General features: G+C 42.9%; 1 protein-coding gene across 3 annotated transcripts; it reads left to right on the top strand.

Annotated features, from left to right (window-relative positions):
• The first annotated feature begins 1,407 nt into the window (after positions 1–1,407).
• LOC116371287 (sialoadhesin-like) lies at positions 1,408–16,930 on the top strand. Of its 3 annotated transcripts, none has more exons than XM_031820175.1 (15): positions 1,408–1,485; positions 3,042–3,388; positions 11,359–11,436; positions 11,719–12,063; positions 12,445–12,669; positions 12,826–13,182; positions 13,290–13,508; positions 13,733–14,059; positions 14,220–14,474; positions 14,684–14,947; positions 15,236–15,323; positions 15,418–15,457; positions 15,573–15,653; positions 15,810–15,892; positions 16,062–16,930. In XM_031820175.1, the coding sequence occupies exons 3-14, from the start codon at positions 11,382–11,384 to the stop codon at positions 15,876–15,878; spliced, it is 2,325 nt and encodes a 774-aa protein (XP_031676035.1). In that variant the 5' UTR covers positions 1,408–1,485; positions 3,042–3,388; positions 11,359–11,381; the 3' UTR covers positions 15,879–15,892; positions 16,062–16,930. The 3 variants fall into 3 exon arrangements, with proteins under 3 accessions (XP_031676035.1, XP_031676034.1, XP_031676033.1); XM_031820174.1 differs by having other exon boundaries at positions 15,224–15,323; positions 15,810–15,888; XM_031820173.1 differs by having other exon boundaries at positions 15,224–15,323.
• Positions 16,931–20,101: the final 3,171 nt, after the last annotated feature.

Raw genomic sequence — 20,101 nt, 5'->3', positions numbered from 1 at the left:
AGCTAGATAGCACAGCAGTGCATACAATGTGGTGAGTAGTTGACTCAGAGAGAGAGAAAAACAACAGTTTTGAACAAACACAGTACTTCCAAAATGAAGGAGAAGCAGGAGAGATATAAATATTTTTTTACATAGCTATCAAATGCAGCTATCTAGTTTAGCCTACTGAAACACCCTGCTCAAACAGAGGGATGCTATATTAGCTAGCTGGCTATGATGATCCAACACAACACTGGAACTCTTCCAAGTCAAGGGAAGCTTTTGGTTTTACTAATTTATTGCCTCCGGGGCTCGCCTGTCTAAGTGCTAAACTGCTTACTGACTGTACACAGTAACTTTACACACAAATCCAATCAAATTGTATTTGTCACATGCACCGAATACAACAGGTGTCACTGTAAAATGGTTCATGACAAGCCCTGAACTAACAATGCAATTGGTTTTATGTAAAAAAAATAATACATTTTTGTCTGCATCATGCAGACACAAAAAACAAGCAGACACAATGGGACACAATAATAACAGACAGAAAGACAGACTTAGTTATATGCATGTCAGGGTTCACTTTGGGTCCGTTGTTCTGAAGATCAGTGAGCTGAAGACATCTCTTTCACACAAGAACCCAGTGGACATTCAGAGCAGCTTGCCTTGGCCTTGTCATAATGACAGCTCACTGTTGTCTGTTGTTTCTAGCTAGCTAATGTTGATAGCTAAATGTCAGCTAACTAACTAGCTCACTAGCTAACTATGGGGTCTTGCTGTAATTCAGCGGCAGCACATCATATTGTTCACAATCCAATACATTCAGAGTAGCTGTGTGATGCACATAAATGCTTGTTTATCACTGAATAACAGCCACTTCATGTAGCTAACAAGCTAGCTGAGCTCACTTGTTCGCTCAATTCAAACACCAGTTCAATATAACTCCCAATAACACAGTATTTTCACATGTGTGCCTGGTTTATTCTATATATATATATATATATTTACATTTTCAAATGTTATTTTATCTTCAATTTGTCTATTTTCATTGGACTTGTAGGGATATATGAAGCCTGGAGGCTGCAGTAATGTTGAGATGTCAGTAGGGAGAGCTCTAGTCTCGAACACTGGTACCAAAGATACTCCCCTTTCATCTGTTCTGGAACTTTCAGTACCCCTTTGATGCAGCTGATGAGGAGTGATGGGAATGGGTCACATGTTGTCTCTTGTAAAACATGTAGGTCCACTCCTCATATAAAGAAATGCAACTACAGTATTCTGACTTTAGACCATTTTCTATTTAGATACAGTAACATCCCTTATGTGACATGTTGTTGCTGCATGTTAATGACCTGACTAGGCTACTTTAAAATGTGTCAACCACAGAACTCACACTTAGGCTACGCCTGCTTCTACTAACACTTACAGTAGACTACTTCTTGTTTCCACGCAGTAACAGTACGTTGACTGACTGTTCAAGACCTCTCCCCTTCACTTCACTCTGTAAGTCCACTTGACGATATCTTGAAATATAGTTTTAGTTTTGATGTTTTTATCCAAACATCACATGACTTCCTGTATCTTTGTACTTGTTGGTTTATTTTGAACTGTGTTCTGGTTGTAACATCAGGGCCTGTATTCATAAAGTGTCTCAGACGGTCCATATAATTATGATCTAAAAGGCTAAACTGATCCCAGATCAGCTCTCCTACTCTGATACACTTTGTGAATACTGACCCTGGACTGTTGTTTCAACAGTAATACCCAGATCTCCATTCAATAGGGTCATGTTCACTATCAAAGTATAACAGGGTCAAGTATGACTGTGTGTGTGCATGTGTGTGTGTGTGTGAGGTGTGTGTGTGTGTGTGTGTGTGTGTGTGTGTGTGTGTGTGTGTGTGTGTGTATACATGTATTTTGTATTTTTACATGTTAATCGAATTGTTGGATTTACAGTAACAATCAAAATGATTGGCCCCCTTGACAAATACTGAGCTATATTGTGTGCTACAAAAGATGGGAAGTACATTGTACATGGTGTTTCACATGTAGACTTTATGCTATTTTAAGAGCTCTGAGAGCAACAGAGTGACAGTAAGAGTGAGAGTGATGAGTTGATGCTTCATAAGAGATTTAGGAGTAGTATTAACATGAGACACAGTGATGGTGGGTTGTGTTTAGGAGTAGTATTCACATGATACACAGTGATGGTGGGTTGTGTTTAGGAGTAGTATTAACATGAGACACAGTGATGGTGGGTTGTGTTTAGGAGTAGTAATAACATGAGACACAGTGATGGTGGGTTGTGTTTAGGAGTAGTATTAACATGAGACACAGTGATGGTGGGTTGTGTTTAGGAGTAGTATTCACATGATACACAGTGATGGTGGGTTGTGTTTAGGAGTAGTATTAACATGAGACACAGTGATGGTGGGTTGTGTTTAGGAGTAGTATTAACATGAGACACAGTGATGGTGGGTTGTGTTTAGGAGTAGTATTAACATGAGACACAGTGATGGTGGGTTGTGTTTAGGAGTAGTATTAACATGAGACACAGTGATGGTGGGTTGTGTTTAGGAGTAGTATTAACATGAGACACAGTGATGGTGGGTTGTGTTTAGGAGTAGTATTAACATGAGACACAGTGATGGTGGGTTGTGTTTAGGAGTAGTATTAACATGAGACAGTGATGGTGGGTTGTGTTTAGGAGTAGTATTAACATGAGACACAGTGATGGTGGGTTGTGTTTAGGAGTAGTAATAACATGAGACACAGTGATGGTGGGTTGTGTTTAGCAGTAGTATTAACATGAAACACAAGGCCGGCTTGCATAGGATTAGGTCTATGGTGGCAGATTGACGAGGGCAGCATTTTCTGAGATAAACTGACCAAGACCCACATCCAACAACACAGAAAACCTCACATAATTCTGCCTAAAAACAATGACAATTTCTCTCAACCAGTGGGGCTTTTAGGTGAGCTCTGATTCCACCCTGTGATAAGCAGTAACCACTTTGTCAACGACAGGGATGCAAAATATTTATCTTGTCCGTTCTCAGCGTGCCTCTCCAGGGTGTTGTTGGAGAGTCTCATCACTGCAGCGCTCCTCTCCAGGGTGTTGTTGGAGAGTCTCATCACTGCAGCGCTCCTCTCCAGGGTGTTGTTGGATAGTCTCATCACTGCAGCGCTCCTCTCCAGGGTGTTGTTGGAGAGTCTCATCACTGCAGCGCTCCTCTCCAGGGTGTTGTTGGAGAGTCTCATCACTGCAGCGCTCCTCTCCAGGGTGTTGTTGGAGAGTCTCATCACTGCAGCGCTCCTCTCCAGGGTGCTGTTGGAGAGTCTCATCACTGCAGCGCTCCTCTCCAGGGTGTTGTTGGAGAGTCTCATCACTGCAGAAAACACCCCCGTAAGAACAGGTCGACATGGTAGAAAACACCCCCGTAAGAACAGGCCGACATGGTAGAAAACACCCCCATTTGTTTTACAAATGGTAGACCTACAACATAGATGGGCATTCCTGAAATTCAATTTCAGACAACACTGTAGGCTGTACCTCAGTAAGCACTGTCCTACACTGACACCTTTTGGAGGTCTTTTGTTGGTCCTGTCTGGACTGGATGTTTTTTGGTGCATTCTGGACCTGATTTCCACGTTCGGGGACGTTGGTTTTTGGTCTGGTCCGGACCAAATCTGAACCAATCATAGACGTCGGTGTTTGGTTGAGATTTTGCCCAGTCTGGACCAGCTTTCATTTGGACCAGCTTTCATTTGGCCCAAACATTAGACTATATTTATGGATAACAGTCTACATTAGACTATATATGGATAACAGGCTACATTAGACTATATATGGATAACAGGCTACATTAAACTATAAATGGATAACAGGCTACATTAGACTATATTTATGGATAACAGGCTACATTAGACTATATACGGATAACACGGTACATTAGACTATATATGGATAACAGGCTACATTAGACTATATATGGATAACATGCTACATTAGACTATATATGGATAACAGGCTACATTAGACTATATATGGATAACAGGCTACATTAGACTATATATGGATAACAGGCTACATTAGACTATACATGGATATCAGGCTACATTAGACTATACATGGATATCAGGCTACATTAGACTATATATGGATAACAGGCTACAATAGACTATATATAGATAACAGGCTACATTAGACTATACAGTATATGGACAGCAGCAGTCAATACAGCAGACTATGGTGATGATGATACTGATGTCTCTGCTAACTAATGCTACTACCAGTACTGTACACAAGGGTCAACAGTGTAACATAATATGATAGTGACATGTTATACTACTACAGACATCAGTGTGTTGGTGCTTAAATGGGACTTTGTCATGTAGCCACTGTTGTGTTTCACCATTCTATCTGATTCATTTCCAGTTTGTAATGTTGTTATTACCCCAACATTATTGAGGACATTATTATTAAGGTGGTGCAGTAATGTTGAGATGCCAGTAGGGAGAACTCTAGTCTAGAACACTAGCACTTTGATGCAGCTGATGTTGAGTGATTGGAATGGGTTAGCAGAATACAATAACTATCACAAATCAAGGTAAGACCCAGAAGCAGCCTGTTGAAGTAACAATGTTTAATGTTCCAAAAGAGGCAAGCAGTAGACAGCTCAAGGCAGGCAGAGGTTGGTAATCCAGAGGGAGGCAGAGGTACAGGTCGGCAGGCAGGAACAGGGTCAGGACAGGCAGAGTGGTCAGGAAAGCAGGCTCAGAGTCAGGACAGGCAAGGGTCAAAACCGGGAGGACTAGCAAAAAGAGAATAGAAGCAGGAGTACGGGAAAACACGGTGAATGACTTAAAAAACATACAAGTCGAACTGGCAACAAAAAGACAGAGACCCCAGGTATAAATACACAGGGGATAATAGGGAAGAGGGGCGACACCTGGATGGGGGTGGAGACAAGCACAAGGACAGGTGAAACCAATCAGGGCGAGAAAATAACATCATGGAATTGACCAAATGTAAATGGAACTTTGACCTGTTCCATGTAGAACTCAGAGGGTCAAGGCAACACATTCTAAGATATTATAAACATTCCATATAGAATAGTCAACATATTGAACCTGTTGCGTCGAGCCATCCCGGATCCGGGATCGTGAATACAGCCTCAAGCTCATTACCATAACGCAACGTTAACTATTCATGAAAATCGCAAATGAAATGAAATTAATATGCTAGCTCTCAAGCTTAGCCTTTTGTTAACAACACTGTCATCTCAGATTTTCAAAATATGCTTCTCAACCATTGCAAAATAAGCATTTGTGTAACAGCTAGCGTAGCATGCTAGCATAGCATTTAGCGTTAGCATTAGCAGGCAACATTTTTACAAAAAACAGAAAATCATTCAAATAAAATCATTACCTTTGAAGAACTTCAGATGTTTTCAATGAGGAGACTCTCAGTTAGATAGCAAATGCTCAGTTTTTCCTGAAAGATGATTTGTTTAGGAGAAATTGCTCCGTTTGGTGCGTCACGTTTGGCTACCAAAAAAAAACGAAAATTCAGTCTTCAAAACGTCAAACTTTTTTCCAAATTAACTCCATAATATCGACTGAAACATGGCAAACGTTGTTTAGGACCAATCCTCAAGGTGTTTTTCACATATCTCTTCGATGATATATCATTCGTGGAAGTCTGCTATCCCCTCTGAATCCCAGGAGAAAATGCCTGTCTCTTATGTAGTCTCTTATGGCCAATCTTCCAATGATATGCCTACAAATACGTCACAATGCTGCAGACACCTTGGAGAAATGATAGAAAGGGCAGGCTCATTCCCGGCGCATTCACAGCCATATAAGGAGACAATAGAAAACAGAGCTTCGAAAATTCTGCCCATTTCCTGGTTAAGGTATCATCTTGGTTTCGCCTGTAGCATGAGTTCTGTGGCACTCACAGATAATATCTTTGTATCAGTTTTGGAAACCTTAGAGCGTTTTCTTTCCAAAGCTGCCAATTATATGCATAGTCGAGCATCTTTTCGTGACAAAATATTGCGCTTAAAACGGGCACCTTTTTTTATCCATAAATTAAAAGAGCGCCCCCTATATCCAAGAAGTTAACATGGCTGCTGCTACTCTCTGTTTATCTTATATGCATAGTCACTTTAACTATACATTCATGTACATACTACCTCAATTGGCCCGACCAACCAGAGCTCCCGCACATTGGCTAACCGGGCTATCTGCATTGATTTGCTTGTAATCAGGAAGCATAAAGATATGGTCTGATTTGCCAAAGGGAGGGCAAGTGAGGGCATTTTATGCATGTTTAGAGCATAGGTATACTAGAGTGTTGTTGCCCCTAGTTGCACAGGTGAGGTTCCAAAAGTGTTCTTCAGTTGTCACTGTCATGACTGTCCTGCTCGGCTCAGGTTACCAATGACCACAATCCTGCAGAGAGAATTCATCCCCACCAGAGGAGAAGGGATCTCAAGGGATAGGTAGATGTAGGGGTTTTATGACCCCTCACGCCCATGGTAAATCTTAGACCACAGACAACATTCCTTTGTCCTCTCCCTATGGAGAACCAGCCTCAGAACATTAAACATGAAATAAAGGGACTTTGGATCAATGGTTTCCGTCAGCCACAATGGTGGTCACGACTATAGATGGAATATGAAAATGTATGTCATTTTTGTTTAGTTATTAAGGGTTAATAGATGGCGTTATTACAAAAACATTGTAACGTTAAGAGTTTTCCTAGTATATGTTTGATGTTGTGTGGAAAATGTCCAAATCAAAGAGAATGTTTTGGTGAAGATGAAATGTGAAGTTAGTTGTCCAAAATTGGATTTGAGTCAAATCTAGACCTTGCCTCTCTCTTAACCTCTCTAGGATAGGGGACGCTTGCATCCCACTTGGTCAATAACCAGGGAAAATGCAGCGCGGCAAATTAAAATAAAATTATATAAAAATCTAACTTTCATTAAATCACACATGTAAGATACTAAATTAAAGCTACACTCATTGTGAATCCAGCCAACATGTCAGATTTTAAAAAGGCTTTTCGGTGAAAGCATAAGAAGCTATTATCTGATGATAGCACAACAGTAAACAACAGTAAACAAAGAGCATATTTCAACCCTGCAGGCGCTACACAAAACGCAGAAATAAAATATAAAACATGCCTTACATTTTGACGAGCTTCTTTTGTTGGTACTCCAATATGTCCCATAAACATCACAGTTGGTCCTTTTGTTCGATTAATTCCGTCCATATATATCCAAAATGTCCATTTATTTGGCGCGTTTGATCCAGAAAAAAACTGCTTCCAATTTGCACAACATCACTACAAAATATCTCAAATGTTACCTGTAAACTTTGCTAAAACATTTCAAACTACTTTTGTAATACAACGTTAGGTATTTTAAAACGTTAATAATCGATCAAATTGAAGACGGGTCTATCTGTGTTCATTACAGGAAGACAACAAACAAAGCTACTTTTCAAGTCTTGCGCAACTCTCAACAGTGTTACCCATTTCCAAGATGGCCGTACTTCTTCATTTCTCAAAGGAATAACCTCAACCAAATTCCAAAGACTGGTGACATCTAGTGGAAGCGGTAGAAACTGAAAACGAACTCCTAATTAATCTAAAGTCATTGAACAGACAGAGACCAAAAAAAAAATCTGAAAGGTTTGTCCTTAGGGCTTTGCCTGCTACATAAGTTCTGTTATACTCAAAGACATGATTCAAACAGTTTTAGAAACTTCAGAGTGTTTTCTATCCAAATCTACTTATAAAATGCATATCTTATATTCTTGGCATGAGTGGCAGGAAGTTGAAATTGGGCACGCTATTTATCCAAAAGTGAAAATGCTGCCCCCTATACCTTAAGAAGTTGACTTGGTACGCCCAGAGAATTGGCCTAAAGGCGGTTACGCCCACTTCTGACCCGAGGGTATAAAACCTGTGAGTGAAGAATAAACATATCAGACTAAGTGACCCAAGCTGCAGCCGAGGTCTAAAAAAGTCAACGAACCCAAAACTCAACCCAAGTTTGAAGACAAAGAAATATGTTCTACCCAAGCTACAGATGAGTAGCTGTGTCTAATCGGATGAATTCAAGGACCACCTAGCCTCCACTCTCCATCGAATTGTGGTATCTACACTGTTTCATTCCTACGCTGTGAGCTCTGAGCTACAGAGCTGTCTGTCCTCAGAAGACCCCTTCCAGAGCAAGGGCTAGGAAACAGACCACTAAGCCAAAAAGGACACTGACATCGTGAGGACAACGAGAGAGTTGCGCCAGAGAAGTGCGTCATTGAGCAGCCTAAACGGTCCACACGGAACTTCCCATCTGAGACCTCCCACATGTAATTACATCATTATATTCTGACCCATAAGAGCGTCAGTTTGGGGCAAGGGTTAAATTAAGCATAGCTGAGAAATTCACCCAAATGTATATTTTTCTCGGGTACTTTCTCTTTTTCTCTCTCTTTTAAATCCCCATTTTGGGTAACATGCGCCATAGTGTGTTGGCCCGTTATACTAAGTTCTAATCAATAGCCTATGATGTGTTTTTGTGTATGTGCATCTTTTATCATCATTTTAGCTTTTTAGTAAATAAATACTCAACTAAGATTGGTGTGGTACGAACTCATTGGTGAGACCCGGGTCCGTGCAGATTCCCGGATTATGCGACGTTCAGAATGAGACTGTAGAGGTAACTGATTAATTAGTGACTGTTGTAAAATCAATATTCTGATATTCTTTGAGTTAATTTGGGAAATAGAAACTCAATTAAACAAATTTACCCATGGTACCACGGGTTAATGAGTTAATAATTACTTGATTCATTTAATCACGCAATTAGAAACCTTTAATCATTCGATGAGCAACAGTCGTCACATTAACTAATACAATGTCACGACATCCCCATAGGACCACCCTTTTTGGTTCTAGGTAGAATTATTTTTGTTTCCAGGTAGAACCTTTTTGTGTTACATGTAGAACCCTCTGTGGAAAGGGTCCTACATGGAATCGAAAAATGTTCAACTTGGAAAGATAAAGGGTTCTTCAAAGTGTTATCCTATGTGGAGAGCCAAATAACCCTCTAAGGTTCTAAATAGCACCATTTGTTTTCTAAGAGTGTAGACAAATCAACAAGATGTATATCCATGTCCTCGTTCAGCCACGACTCTGAGAAACATATATTACAGTTATTCAGGTCCTGTTGACAGGAGAGTCTCGAGCTCTTCCAGTTTGTTGGTCCATTTGGGGGTCTATTTGATGACCGACGTAATCTCGTCAGGATGCCTGCTCGCTTGACTCTGTTGCCGGGGATCAGGGTCTGGCCCGGAGTAAAGCAGAATGTCCAAAGTTGCAGACTCGTTGAAGTAGAAATTTTAATCCAAATCAAGTTTAGTGATCACTATTCTGATGTTTAGAATCTGGAAATAGGAAATGATGACAGAGACATTTCAGTGTGTGTGTGTGTGTGTGTGCGTGCGTGCGTACGTACGTTTGTATGGTTTTACTAGGACAGTAAAACAAGGAAAAGTTGGACAAGTAGGTACATTTCATAGGTCCCCGCAAGGAAAATGTTATTTTTGGTTGAGGGTTAGGATTAAAAGTTAGGTTTAGGTTTAAGGTTTAAGGTTAGGTTTAAGATTAGGGTTAGTAGTTAGGAAAAACATATTTTGAATGGGAATTAATGTTTTGGGCCCCACCAGGATAGTAACACAACATTTTGTCTGTGTTGTTTGTCATTAGTTAACTCCATTTAGAGGAGGGGAGGTAGGGTAAGGGGAAAATAATAAAGATTCAGATAGTTTAATTAATAGTCACATGCACAGGGTTGCAGGTGTGATTGCAGGGTACAGTGAACATCTCAGGCTTCGAGCTCCAATATGCATGAACATAACTATATTCAACAACTGAGAAATAAACTGAACAATTTCCACAGACATGTGACTAACAGAAATGGAATAATGTGTCCCTGAACAAAAGGGGGGTCAAAATAAAAAGTAACAGTCAGTATCTAGTGTGGCCACCAGCTGCAATAAGTACTGCAGTGCATCTCCTCCCCATGAACTGCATCAGATTGGCCAGTTCTTGCTGTGAGATGTTACTCCACTCTTCTACCAAGGCACCTGCAAGTTCCCAGACATTTCTGGGAGGAATTGCCCTAGCCCTCACCCTCCGATCCAACAAGTCCCAGACGTGCTCAATAGGCTCTTCGCTGGCCACGGCAGAACACTGACATTCCTGTCAGGATGAGCCTGCAGGAAGGGTACCACATGAGGGAGGAGGATGTCTTCCCTGTAACGCACAGCGTTGAGATTGCCTGCAGTGACAACAAGCTCAGTCCGATGATGCTATGACACATCGCCCCAGACTATGATGGACCCTCCACCTCGAAATCGATCCTGCTCCAGAGTACACTGTAACACTCATTCCTTCGATAATAAACGTGAATCCAACCATCACCCCTGGTGAGACAAAACCGCGACTCGTCAGTGAGAGCACTTTTTGCCAGTCCTGTCTGGTCCAGCGACGGTGGGTTTGTGCCCATAGGCGACGTTGTTGCCGGTGATGTCTGATGAGAATCTGCATTACAACCGGCCAACAAGCCCTCAGTCCAGCCTCTCTCAGCCTATTGCGGACCGTCTGAGCACTGATGGAGGGATTGTGCGTTCCTGGTGTAACTCGGGCAGTTGTTGTTGCCATCCTTTACCTGTCCTGCAGGTGTGATGTTCGGTTGTACCGATCCTGTGCAGGTGTTGTTACACGTGGTCTGCCACTGCGAGGGCGATCAGCTGTCCATCCTGTCTCCCTGTAGCGCTGTCTTAGGCATCTCACAGTACGGACATTGCAATTTATTGCCCTGGCCACATCTGCAGTCCTCATGCCTCCTTGCAGCATGCCAAACACTTTTGGTGTATTTCAGAGTCAGTAGAAAGGCCTCTTTGGTGTCCTAAGTTTTCATAACTATGACATTAATTGCATATAGTCTATAAACTGTTGGTGTCTTAACAACCGTTCCACAGGTGCATGTTCATTAATTGTTTATGTTTCATTGAACAAGCATGGGAAACAGTGTTTAAACCCTTTACAATGAAGATCTGTGAAGTTATTTGGATTTTTACAAATTATCTTTGAAAGACAGGGTCCTGAAAAAGGGACGTTTCAGACATGCAACACATCACACATATTACATACATAGTGAAATAAACTTACAGACCAACAGTATTCACATAGACAACCATATAGCACAATATAACACAATACAATATGAGCCTGGTTCATGTATCAGGTGGAGTTAATCACCAGCTATAGAGTGAGTTGTTGTTTATGTTTCTAAGACTGCAGGGTGGGAGATGCAACAATGGCCTTGAGAACAGCAGGAAGTGTGTTGGTGGTCTTTCTCTGGTCTGTAGCAGGTACGGTCTCATTCTTATCTTTTAATTGCTCTGTTTATCAATCTACAGACATTTCTAAAAGGATAAGAATCATAATGTTATTCTGGTGTGCTTTGTTAGGTGTCTCCACTTCACTTTAAATAGTTATCTTTCACACCTCTCTGAGTGATGTTTATCTGTGGTTTCCATTCACACTCAAATCAGGAACTATGGCAACAAAGTGTGGACAAACCTTACCTTCAGTATGAGCCAATATACCTTGTCTTCATTCTGATACCATTGTGTTGTGTGACTGTGTTTCAGTTGTACTGGGTCAGGATGGCTGGAGTGTGAAATACACCACTCAGAGTATCTGTGTCTTGAAGGGGTCAACAGTGGAGCTGACCTGCTCTTACACATATCCCAGTGGTTATACAGTCACAACAACCTTCTGGTTCACTAAGTATAATGCTGTGGGTCTTGTAAGTCTGAGTGATGACCCAGACTACAAAGGACGTGTGACGTACCGTAAGGATAAAGAGAATGAACACACCCTGACAATCACAGACCTGAGAGAGAGTGACTCAGCTACGTACAAATTCAGATTTACAGATCAGACTGGGAAATGGAGATATACTGGCGAACCTGGAGTCACTCTGTCTGTCACAGGTACAGTTACATTCTATATACTGGCGAACCTGGAGTCACTCTGTCTGTCACAGGTACAGTTACATTCTATATACTGGCGAACCTGGAGTCACTCTGTCTGTCACAGGTACAGTTACATTCTATATACTGGCGAACCTGGAGTCACTCTGTCTGTCACAGGTACAGTTACATTCTATATACTGGCGAACCTGGAGTCACTCTGTCTGTCACAGGTACAGTTACATTCTATATACTGGCGAACCTGGAGTCACTCTGTCTGTCACAGGTACAGTTACATTCAATACAGTTAAACTGTTGAATTCCATTTAGTTCTGGACAATTGTTGTGGTGTGTATGTATGATGGTCTGTATAACATAGGATTTCTTCCATCTTTGTATTAGAGTCAGGTCTTCAGGTGAAGGTGACTGGTGGACATCAGGATAAGACACTGACCTGTAGCACCACCTGTACTCTGACTGACAACCCCACCTACATCTGGTACAAGAACGGACAACATCTAGATGAGAGCACCTCCCCCCAGTACAAAGACCCAGTCTCCAGTAACTATGAAGACAGTTACTCCTGTGCTGTAAAAGGCCATGAGGACCTCCACTCTCCTGCAGTGTGTGAGCGTGAATCTAATATGGAATCTATTACAGAATTTTTACAAAATGTTGTACTACGTCCTTTTGGTCTCAAAGTGTAATTTGATAGGTCTTGGCTTTTATGAAAATAACTGAAAATACTGTATAATGTACTCATGTGACTCCATTATGTTTTAGGTGTCCAGGGTCAGGACTGCAACAGAGTGTCTTACACCAAGAGGACAATCTGTGCCTTGAAGGGGTCATCAGTGAACATATCCTGTACTTATTTCAGTCTTTATAATATCACATCATCACTCTGGTTTAGTCCAAAACAGAGTGACAGCTGGAGGGATGAGTTGATCCCTGAGGACCTAACTACAGACCCAGGGTATGCAGGTCGTGTGGAGTTTGTTGGAGAGAAGGAGAGAGGTCAGTCCACGGTGAGAATCACAGATCTGAGAGAGGAGGACTCTGCTGAGTACAAGTTCATATTCAACACACAGACATCAAGATGGGGACACAGTTTCCCTGGAACAACTCTGACTGTCACAGGTAACACTGAACTAATGATCATACTCATAGATGTATATTCACTGTTGGTTTCTTTTTATTTTATACTTAATACTTAATGATGTTATTGTCATTGACTCTGTATTCAGACCTGAGGGTGAAGGTGACTCCTGCCACAGAGGCAGGGAAGAGGACACTGACCTGTATCACCACCTGTACTCTGACTGACAACCCCACCTACATCTGGTACCAGAACGGACACAAAGTAAAGGAGGACACTTCCAGACTGGACTCAGACTCCTTTAGTGATGCAGACAGTTACTCCTGTGCTGTAAAAGGCCATGAGGATCTCCTCTCTCCTGCAGTGTGTGAGTGTGTTTAAAAACAAAAAATATCATAAATTTTTTTCAGGTTGTGAGACTTATGCCAATTAATCAATTAATATTTATCATTATTCACAAATGATGGCTGTCAGGAATGTACACTGTTAAACGTGCCTGTTTTTTCTACTTTATTAAAACATCAATTTATACCGGTAGATATTGTAATGAAAGATTTATATAAGGTGTTATATTGTCTTCTTGTATTTCAGGTCAGAAGTGTTGGAGTGTGACTTACACCCATCAGAGTATCTGTGCCTTGAAGGGGACAACAGTGGACATATCCTGCTCTTATACATATCCTAGTTACCATGAGATCAAAAAAGCTTTCTGGTTTACTAAATGGTCTGGTAGGGATCCTGAAGATCTGAGCTCAGTGCCAGGGTATGAGGGTCATATAGAGTACCTTGGGGATAAGGAGAGTGACTGTACCCTGAGAATCACAGACCTGAGATTGAGTGACTCTGCTGGGTACAGGTTCAGATTAATAACATCTGGAGAAATGGTTGCTGGCTCACCTGTCTCCCTGACTGTCTCAGGTAATCTGTCACTCATCTCACATCTATTAGTGTAATGACCTTATTCAGGGAAGTCATACAGACACAGTAGTGGTATCAGATGGAAAAATACCAAGTGTAGTATTTCACATAAGAGGACATAAATAGGAGGAGAATAATGATGTGTTTCCTTTTACTCTAGATGTTGTGTTGGAGATGGATCCTACATCTGTGTCAGATAGGGAGAATGTCACACTGAGATGTAGAACCAACTGTACACTGGACCCCATCACAGTCTACAGTTGGTATAAGAATGGACAGCCTATACCAAACAGCAACACCTCCTCTCCTGTCTATATCCTTTTCTCAGTCAGCAGTGAGGATACAGGCAGATACTCCTGTTCTGTAGAAGGACATGAGGATCTCCCCTCTGCTGAAGAGCCTCTCACTGTCACATGTAAGTACATGGGGTTTAAACCTTTAGTTTGGTATATTAACATTGTAGTGACAGATATTGGCTCCACATGATACTTGAATTGATCATCTTCAATAAGAGGATGGAGCTAAAAGTCATTGTGTGGAAAAGTACATTTGTGGACAATTTGTGTAATATTTTTTACCTGATCAAATTGTATTTATTTTTAAATCCACTGTCTTTTACATCAGATGGACCAAAGAACACCTCAGTGTCAGTCAGTCCTTCTGGTGGAATAGTGGAGGGCAGTTCAGTGACTCTGACCTGCAGCAGTGATGCCAACCCACCTGTGGACATATATACCTGGTACAAGAAGAACGTAACCTCACCAAAAGCATCAGGACAGAGTTACAGCATCACTAACATCAGCTCTGAGGACAGAGGAGAATACTACTGTGAAGCTAGCAACATTAAAGGGACAGAGACTTCCATCCCTGTCCATATTAATGTCATGTGTAAGTATGTCATGTTTTGTCTATTTCTGGTGCTCTGTGAGATGACAGATTTGACAGGTATGAAATATAAACCCATGTACACATGGATTGTGTATTGTATATCTGTGGTAGTAGAGTAGGGGCCTGAGGTCACACACTTAATGTGTTGTGAAATCTATTGTGAGTGTATTGTAATGTTTTAAAATGGTAGAACTGGCTTAATCTTGCTGGACATAAAGGGGATCCATAATAAATACAAGCAGATATGTGTTCTAACCTCTTGACACTTAAACCCAGTAAATCCTGCAGCAGTGTTTCCCTGGGTTCCTGTAATGGGGGTGGGGGCTGTCCTGACTGCTGGAGCTCTGCTCCTCACCATCTACTGCACTCTGAAGAGGTGAGGATTTTCTAGCCAGGGTTAAATATGAAATGTATATTAACCTCCACTAGAGGTCAGTAGAGAGCATAACTCACTCTGTTCCTCTTTACAGGAGATACACAGGAGAAAGTGATGCCACAACAGACACACAGGTGATTATATCAGTTACACCTCCACCTTCACACCTGGTGACATTAATCTACTGTATCACGACAGTCTCTTTCACACTATTTTTGCTGTTAGCATGTTCTCTCTCTCTCTCTACAGAGTGTCCATCCTGACTGTAACAGTGACACTTACACAGGTCTGAACATGAGGACCATGTCCCCTGACTACGACTCTCTGGCAGTAAGTCTCTTATTATGTGTTTGTTTAGAGAAAATGATAGAGGTGTCTCAAAGTGCTCATGCATTTCCCTCCCTCACTCACTCACTCACTCACTCACTCACTCACTCACTCACTCACTCACTCACTCACTCACTCACTCTCTCTTTCTCTATACAGAGTGTCCATTCTGACCCTAACAGTAACAAGTGCACATCTCTGAAGAAGAATACCAGGTCACCAGAGTGACATCCAGGCAGTAGGTGTGTGTGTGTGTGTGTGTGTGTGTGTGTGTGTGTGTGTGTGTGTGTGTGTGTGTGTGTGTGTGTGTGTGTGTGTGTGTGTGTGTGTGTGTGTCATTTTATGAAGTGGTGTATAAAGTGTGTGTTTGTTCAGAATGTGAGAGACTCACCCAGTGACACATCCCCTCAGAGAGATAGTGAACCACCACAGAGCCTGGACTGAATAGAACCACCACAGAACCTGGACTGAAGAGAACCACCACAGAACCTGGAATGAAGAGAACCACCACAGAAGCTGGACTGAAGAGAACCACCACAGAAGCTGGACTGAAGAGAACCACCACAGATCCTAGACTGAAGAGAATCACCACAGATCCTAGACTGAAGAGAATCACCACTGAATCTAGACGGAAGAGAATCACCACAGAAGCTGGACTGAAGAGAACCACCACAGATCCTAGACTGAAGAGATTCACCAAAGAAGCTGGACTAAAGAGCTACGGTTCCAATCCAAAGCCAGGCCTCACACCTCTATTCTCTTGCAACCATATCTAGATGGTTTTCCAGACCATGAACTTTAGCTTTGAGTAAATGGTGGAATATATTTGTAATGTTCTTATTATGATGATAAATGGGATGGGTTATGCTGCTGCTTTTTTTCAATGGGATTTTCCCATTTCCATATTTTTTCTTGTGTCCCAATCTGTTTCCTATCTGTAGTTTAAGATGACATTTCTGATCTGTTCCTATGGGGTTTTGCCATATACAGATGTTTTATAACATCAATAGTACTACTTTCCTCAGTAACTAATGAGGATAATATTGATAACAGCTTTCTATTATTTTTGTAGCTTTTGGGCCAAGTTTCTCCTGATGTGTTTAATGATTTACTTTGTATTGCTGTCAGACATTATTACTTATTTGTATGTTTTATATTACGTAATCCTATATTGTTTTCTTTCATAAAAAAAAATGTAATCAGTACATTACATACATTTAAGCATTTGCAGTTTTTTACATGTTATATTAATTATAATTCTATATTAAAATTGTATATTAAAAACATGTGTCTGTCTCTCTGTCTCCCCGCCATAGTATATACAGACTGCAATACCAGACCACACCACAAGGGGCATAGTATATACAGACTGCAGTACCAGACCCCACCACAGGGGCATAGTATAGACAGACTGCACTACCAGACCCCACCACAGGGGCCTAGTATATACAGACTGCACTACCAGACCCCACCACAGGGGCATAGTATATACAGACTGCAATACCAGACCCCACCACAAGGGGCATAGTATATACAGACTGCACTACCAGACCCCACCACAGGGGCATAGTATATACAGACTGCACTACCAGACCCCACCACAGGGGGCATAGTATATACAGACTGCACTACCAGACCCCACCACAGGGGGCATAGTATATACAGACTGCACTACCAGACCCCACCACAGGGGGCATAGTATATACAGACTGCACTACCAGACCCCACCACAGGGGCATAGTATATACAGACTGCACTACCAGACCCCACCACAGGGGCATAGTATATACAGACTGCACTACCAGACCCCACCACAGGGGGCATAGTATATACAGACTGCACTACCAGACCCCACCACAGGGGCATAGTATATACAGACTGCACTACCAGACCCCACCACAGGGGGCATAGTATATACAGACTGCACTACCAGACCCCACCACAGGGGCATAGTATATACAGACTGCACTACCAGACCCCACCACAAGGGGCATAGTATATACAGGCTGCAGTACCAGACCCCACCACAGGGGCATAGTATATACAGCCTGCACTACCAGACCCCACCACAAGGGGCATAGTATATACAGACTGCACTACCAGACCCCACCACAAGGGGCATAGTATATACAGACTGCACTACCAGACCCCGCCGCAAAGGGCATAGTACATACAGACTGCACTACCAGACCCCACCACAGGGGCATAGTATATACAGACTGCACAACCAGACCCCACCACAGAGGCATAGTATATACATACTGCACTACCAGACCCCACCACAGGGGCATAGTATATACAGACTGCACAACCAGACCCCACCACAGAGGCATAGTATATACATACTGCACTACCAGACCCCACCACAGGGGCATAGTATACACAGACTGCACTACCAGACCCCACCACAGGGGCATAGTATACACAGACTGCACTACCAGACCCCACCACAAGGAGCATAGCCACTATTACAGGAGTTTGATTTCTGATTTAATCAAGACACTTCAACAATAAAGAAATACATGCTGTACATCTAACATTGATTTACTGTGAGGTTTAGCTACAATGTTTCCTGAGGGGAAGACCTCCCCTCGTGACTCCAGTGTTAGCCCTCTCCTCCCCTCAGGATTCCAGTGGTGGACCTCTCCTCCCCTCAGGACTCCAGTGGTGGACCTCTCCTCCCCTCAGGATTCCAGTGGTGGACCTCTCCTCCCCTCAGGACTCCAGTGGTGGACCTCTCCTCCCCTCAGGACTCCAGTGGTGGACCTCTCCTCCCCTCAGGATTCCAGTGGTGGACCTCTCCTCCCCTCAGGATTCCAGTGGTGGACCTCTCCTCCCCTCAGGATTCCAGTGGTGGACCTCTCCTCCCCTCAGGACTCCAGTGGTGGACCTCTCCTCCCCTCAGGACTCCAGTGGTGGACCTCTCCTCCCCTCAGGATTCCAGTGGTGGACCTCTCCTCCCCTCAGGACTCCAGTGGTGGACCTCTCCTCCCCTCAGGACTCCAGTGGTGGACCTCTCCTCCCCTCAGGATTCCAGTGGTGGACCTCTCCTCCCCTCAGGACTCCAGTGGTGGACCTCTCCTCCCCTCAGGACTCCAGTGTTAGCCCTCTCCTCCCCTCAGGATTCCAGTGGTGGACCTCTCCTCCCCTCAGGACTCCAGTGGTGGACCTCTCCTCCCCTCAGGACTCCAGTGGTGGACCTCTCCTCCCCTCAGGATTCCAGTGGTGGATCTCTCCTCCCCTCAGGACTCTAGTGATGGACCTCTCCTCCCCTCAGGATTCCAGTGGTGGACCTCTCCTCCCCTCAGGATTCCAGTGGTGGACCTCTCCTCCCATCAGATTTCCAGTGGTGGACCTCTCCTCCCCTCTGGATTCCAGTGATTGACCTCTCCTCCCCTTATGACTCCAGTGGTGGACCTCACCTCCCCCTCAGGACTCCAGTGATGGACCTCTCCTCCCCTCAGGACTCCAGTGACGGACCTCTCCTCCCCTCAGGATTCCAGTGATGGACCTCTCCTCCCCTAATGACTCCAGTGATTGACCTCTCCTCTCCTCAGGACTCCAGTGGGTGAGTATGTTTATTTCTGGTTATTCGACAGTATACATTTCTACAGTTATAGGTTCTATAGGCTGTCTCATATAGCACCCTGTTCCTACATTCCTTCTATTTTGACTGTGGTCACCTCCATCCCTTCCTCTCCTCCTTCTACATTCTGTGCTGTAGGTGAGGGGAGATATAATTAGAATGTAGAACTCTGATACTCTCTATGTTCTGTACTGTAGGTGAGGGGAGATATAATTAGAATGTAGAACTCTGATACTCTCTATGTTCTGTACTGTAGGTGTGGGGAGATAGAGAGTATCAAAGTTCTACGTTCTAATTCTATGTTCTCTACTGTAAATGTAAATCTCCCTCAGCCTGAGCTGTGAAACATGGAAATGACATCATCATTAGAAGTTGAAGGGATCTTTGCCCAGTGAACCGCCTCTATGATGACCATGTTGTAGACACTAAGGGGGATGACATCTGTCGTTATCATGTGTTTTACTGTGTATGTATGGTCATGTGACTGGACATGTGACCCATTGTGATGTCATTGTGAGACTCAGTGCCAGCCTGATGCCATAGGGTGCCTAGTAATTGCCCCTACAGGGGATAAATACATTTTATTTTTGAATTGAATATGGGGCATGTTCCAGGCAGACTATATTGCAGTCACCTGCCTGCTCTCACAAACATTAGTTCTTCTCCTTTTTTACCTAAAGGGGTACTGTAATTCAAAATCAAATAGCTAAATGATCCATGGTATGACCACCTTAAAACAATTCCATATGTCAACTAGTAGAATAACCCTCCCGTCCCCGTCCACTGACGGCTCAGACTTCTAGATATTCAGAATCCCAGTGTCAGAGGGAGTCCAGTGCCTAAACACACAAATCAAATTGTATTT

Source organism: Oncorhynchus kisutch, unplaced genomic scaffold (assembly GCF_002021735.2).
Source record: "Oncorhynchus kisutch isolate 150728-3 unplaced genomic scaffold, Okis_V2 scaffold3072, whole genome shotgun sequence".
In the NCBI taxonomy this organism is placed as follows: domain Eukaryota; kingdom Metazoa; phylum Chordata; class Actinopteri; order Salmoniformes; family Salmonidae; genus Oncorhynchus; species Oncorhynchus kisutch.
The sequence above is the reverse complement of the archived record's forward strand: the minus strand, read 5'-3'. Positions and strand labels throughout refer to the sequence as shown.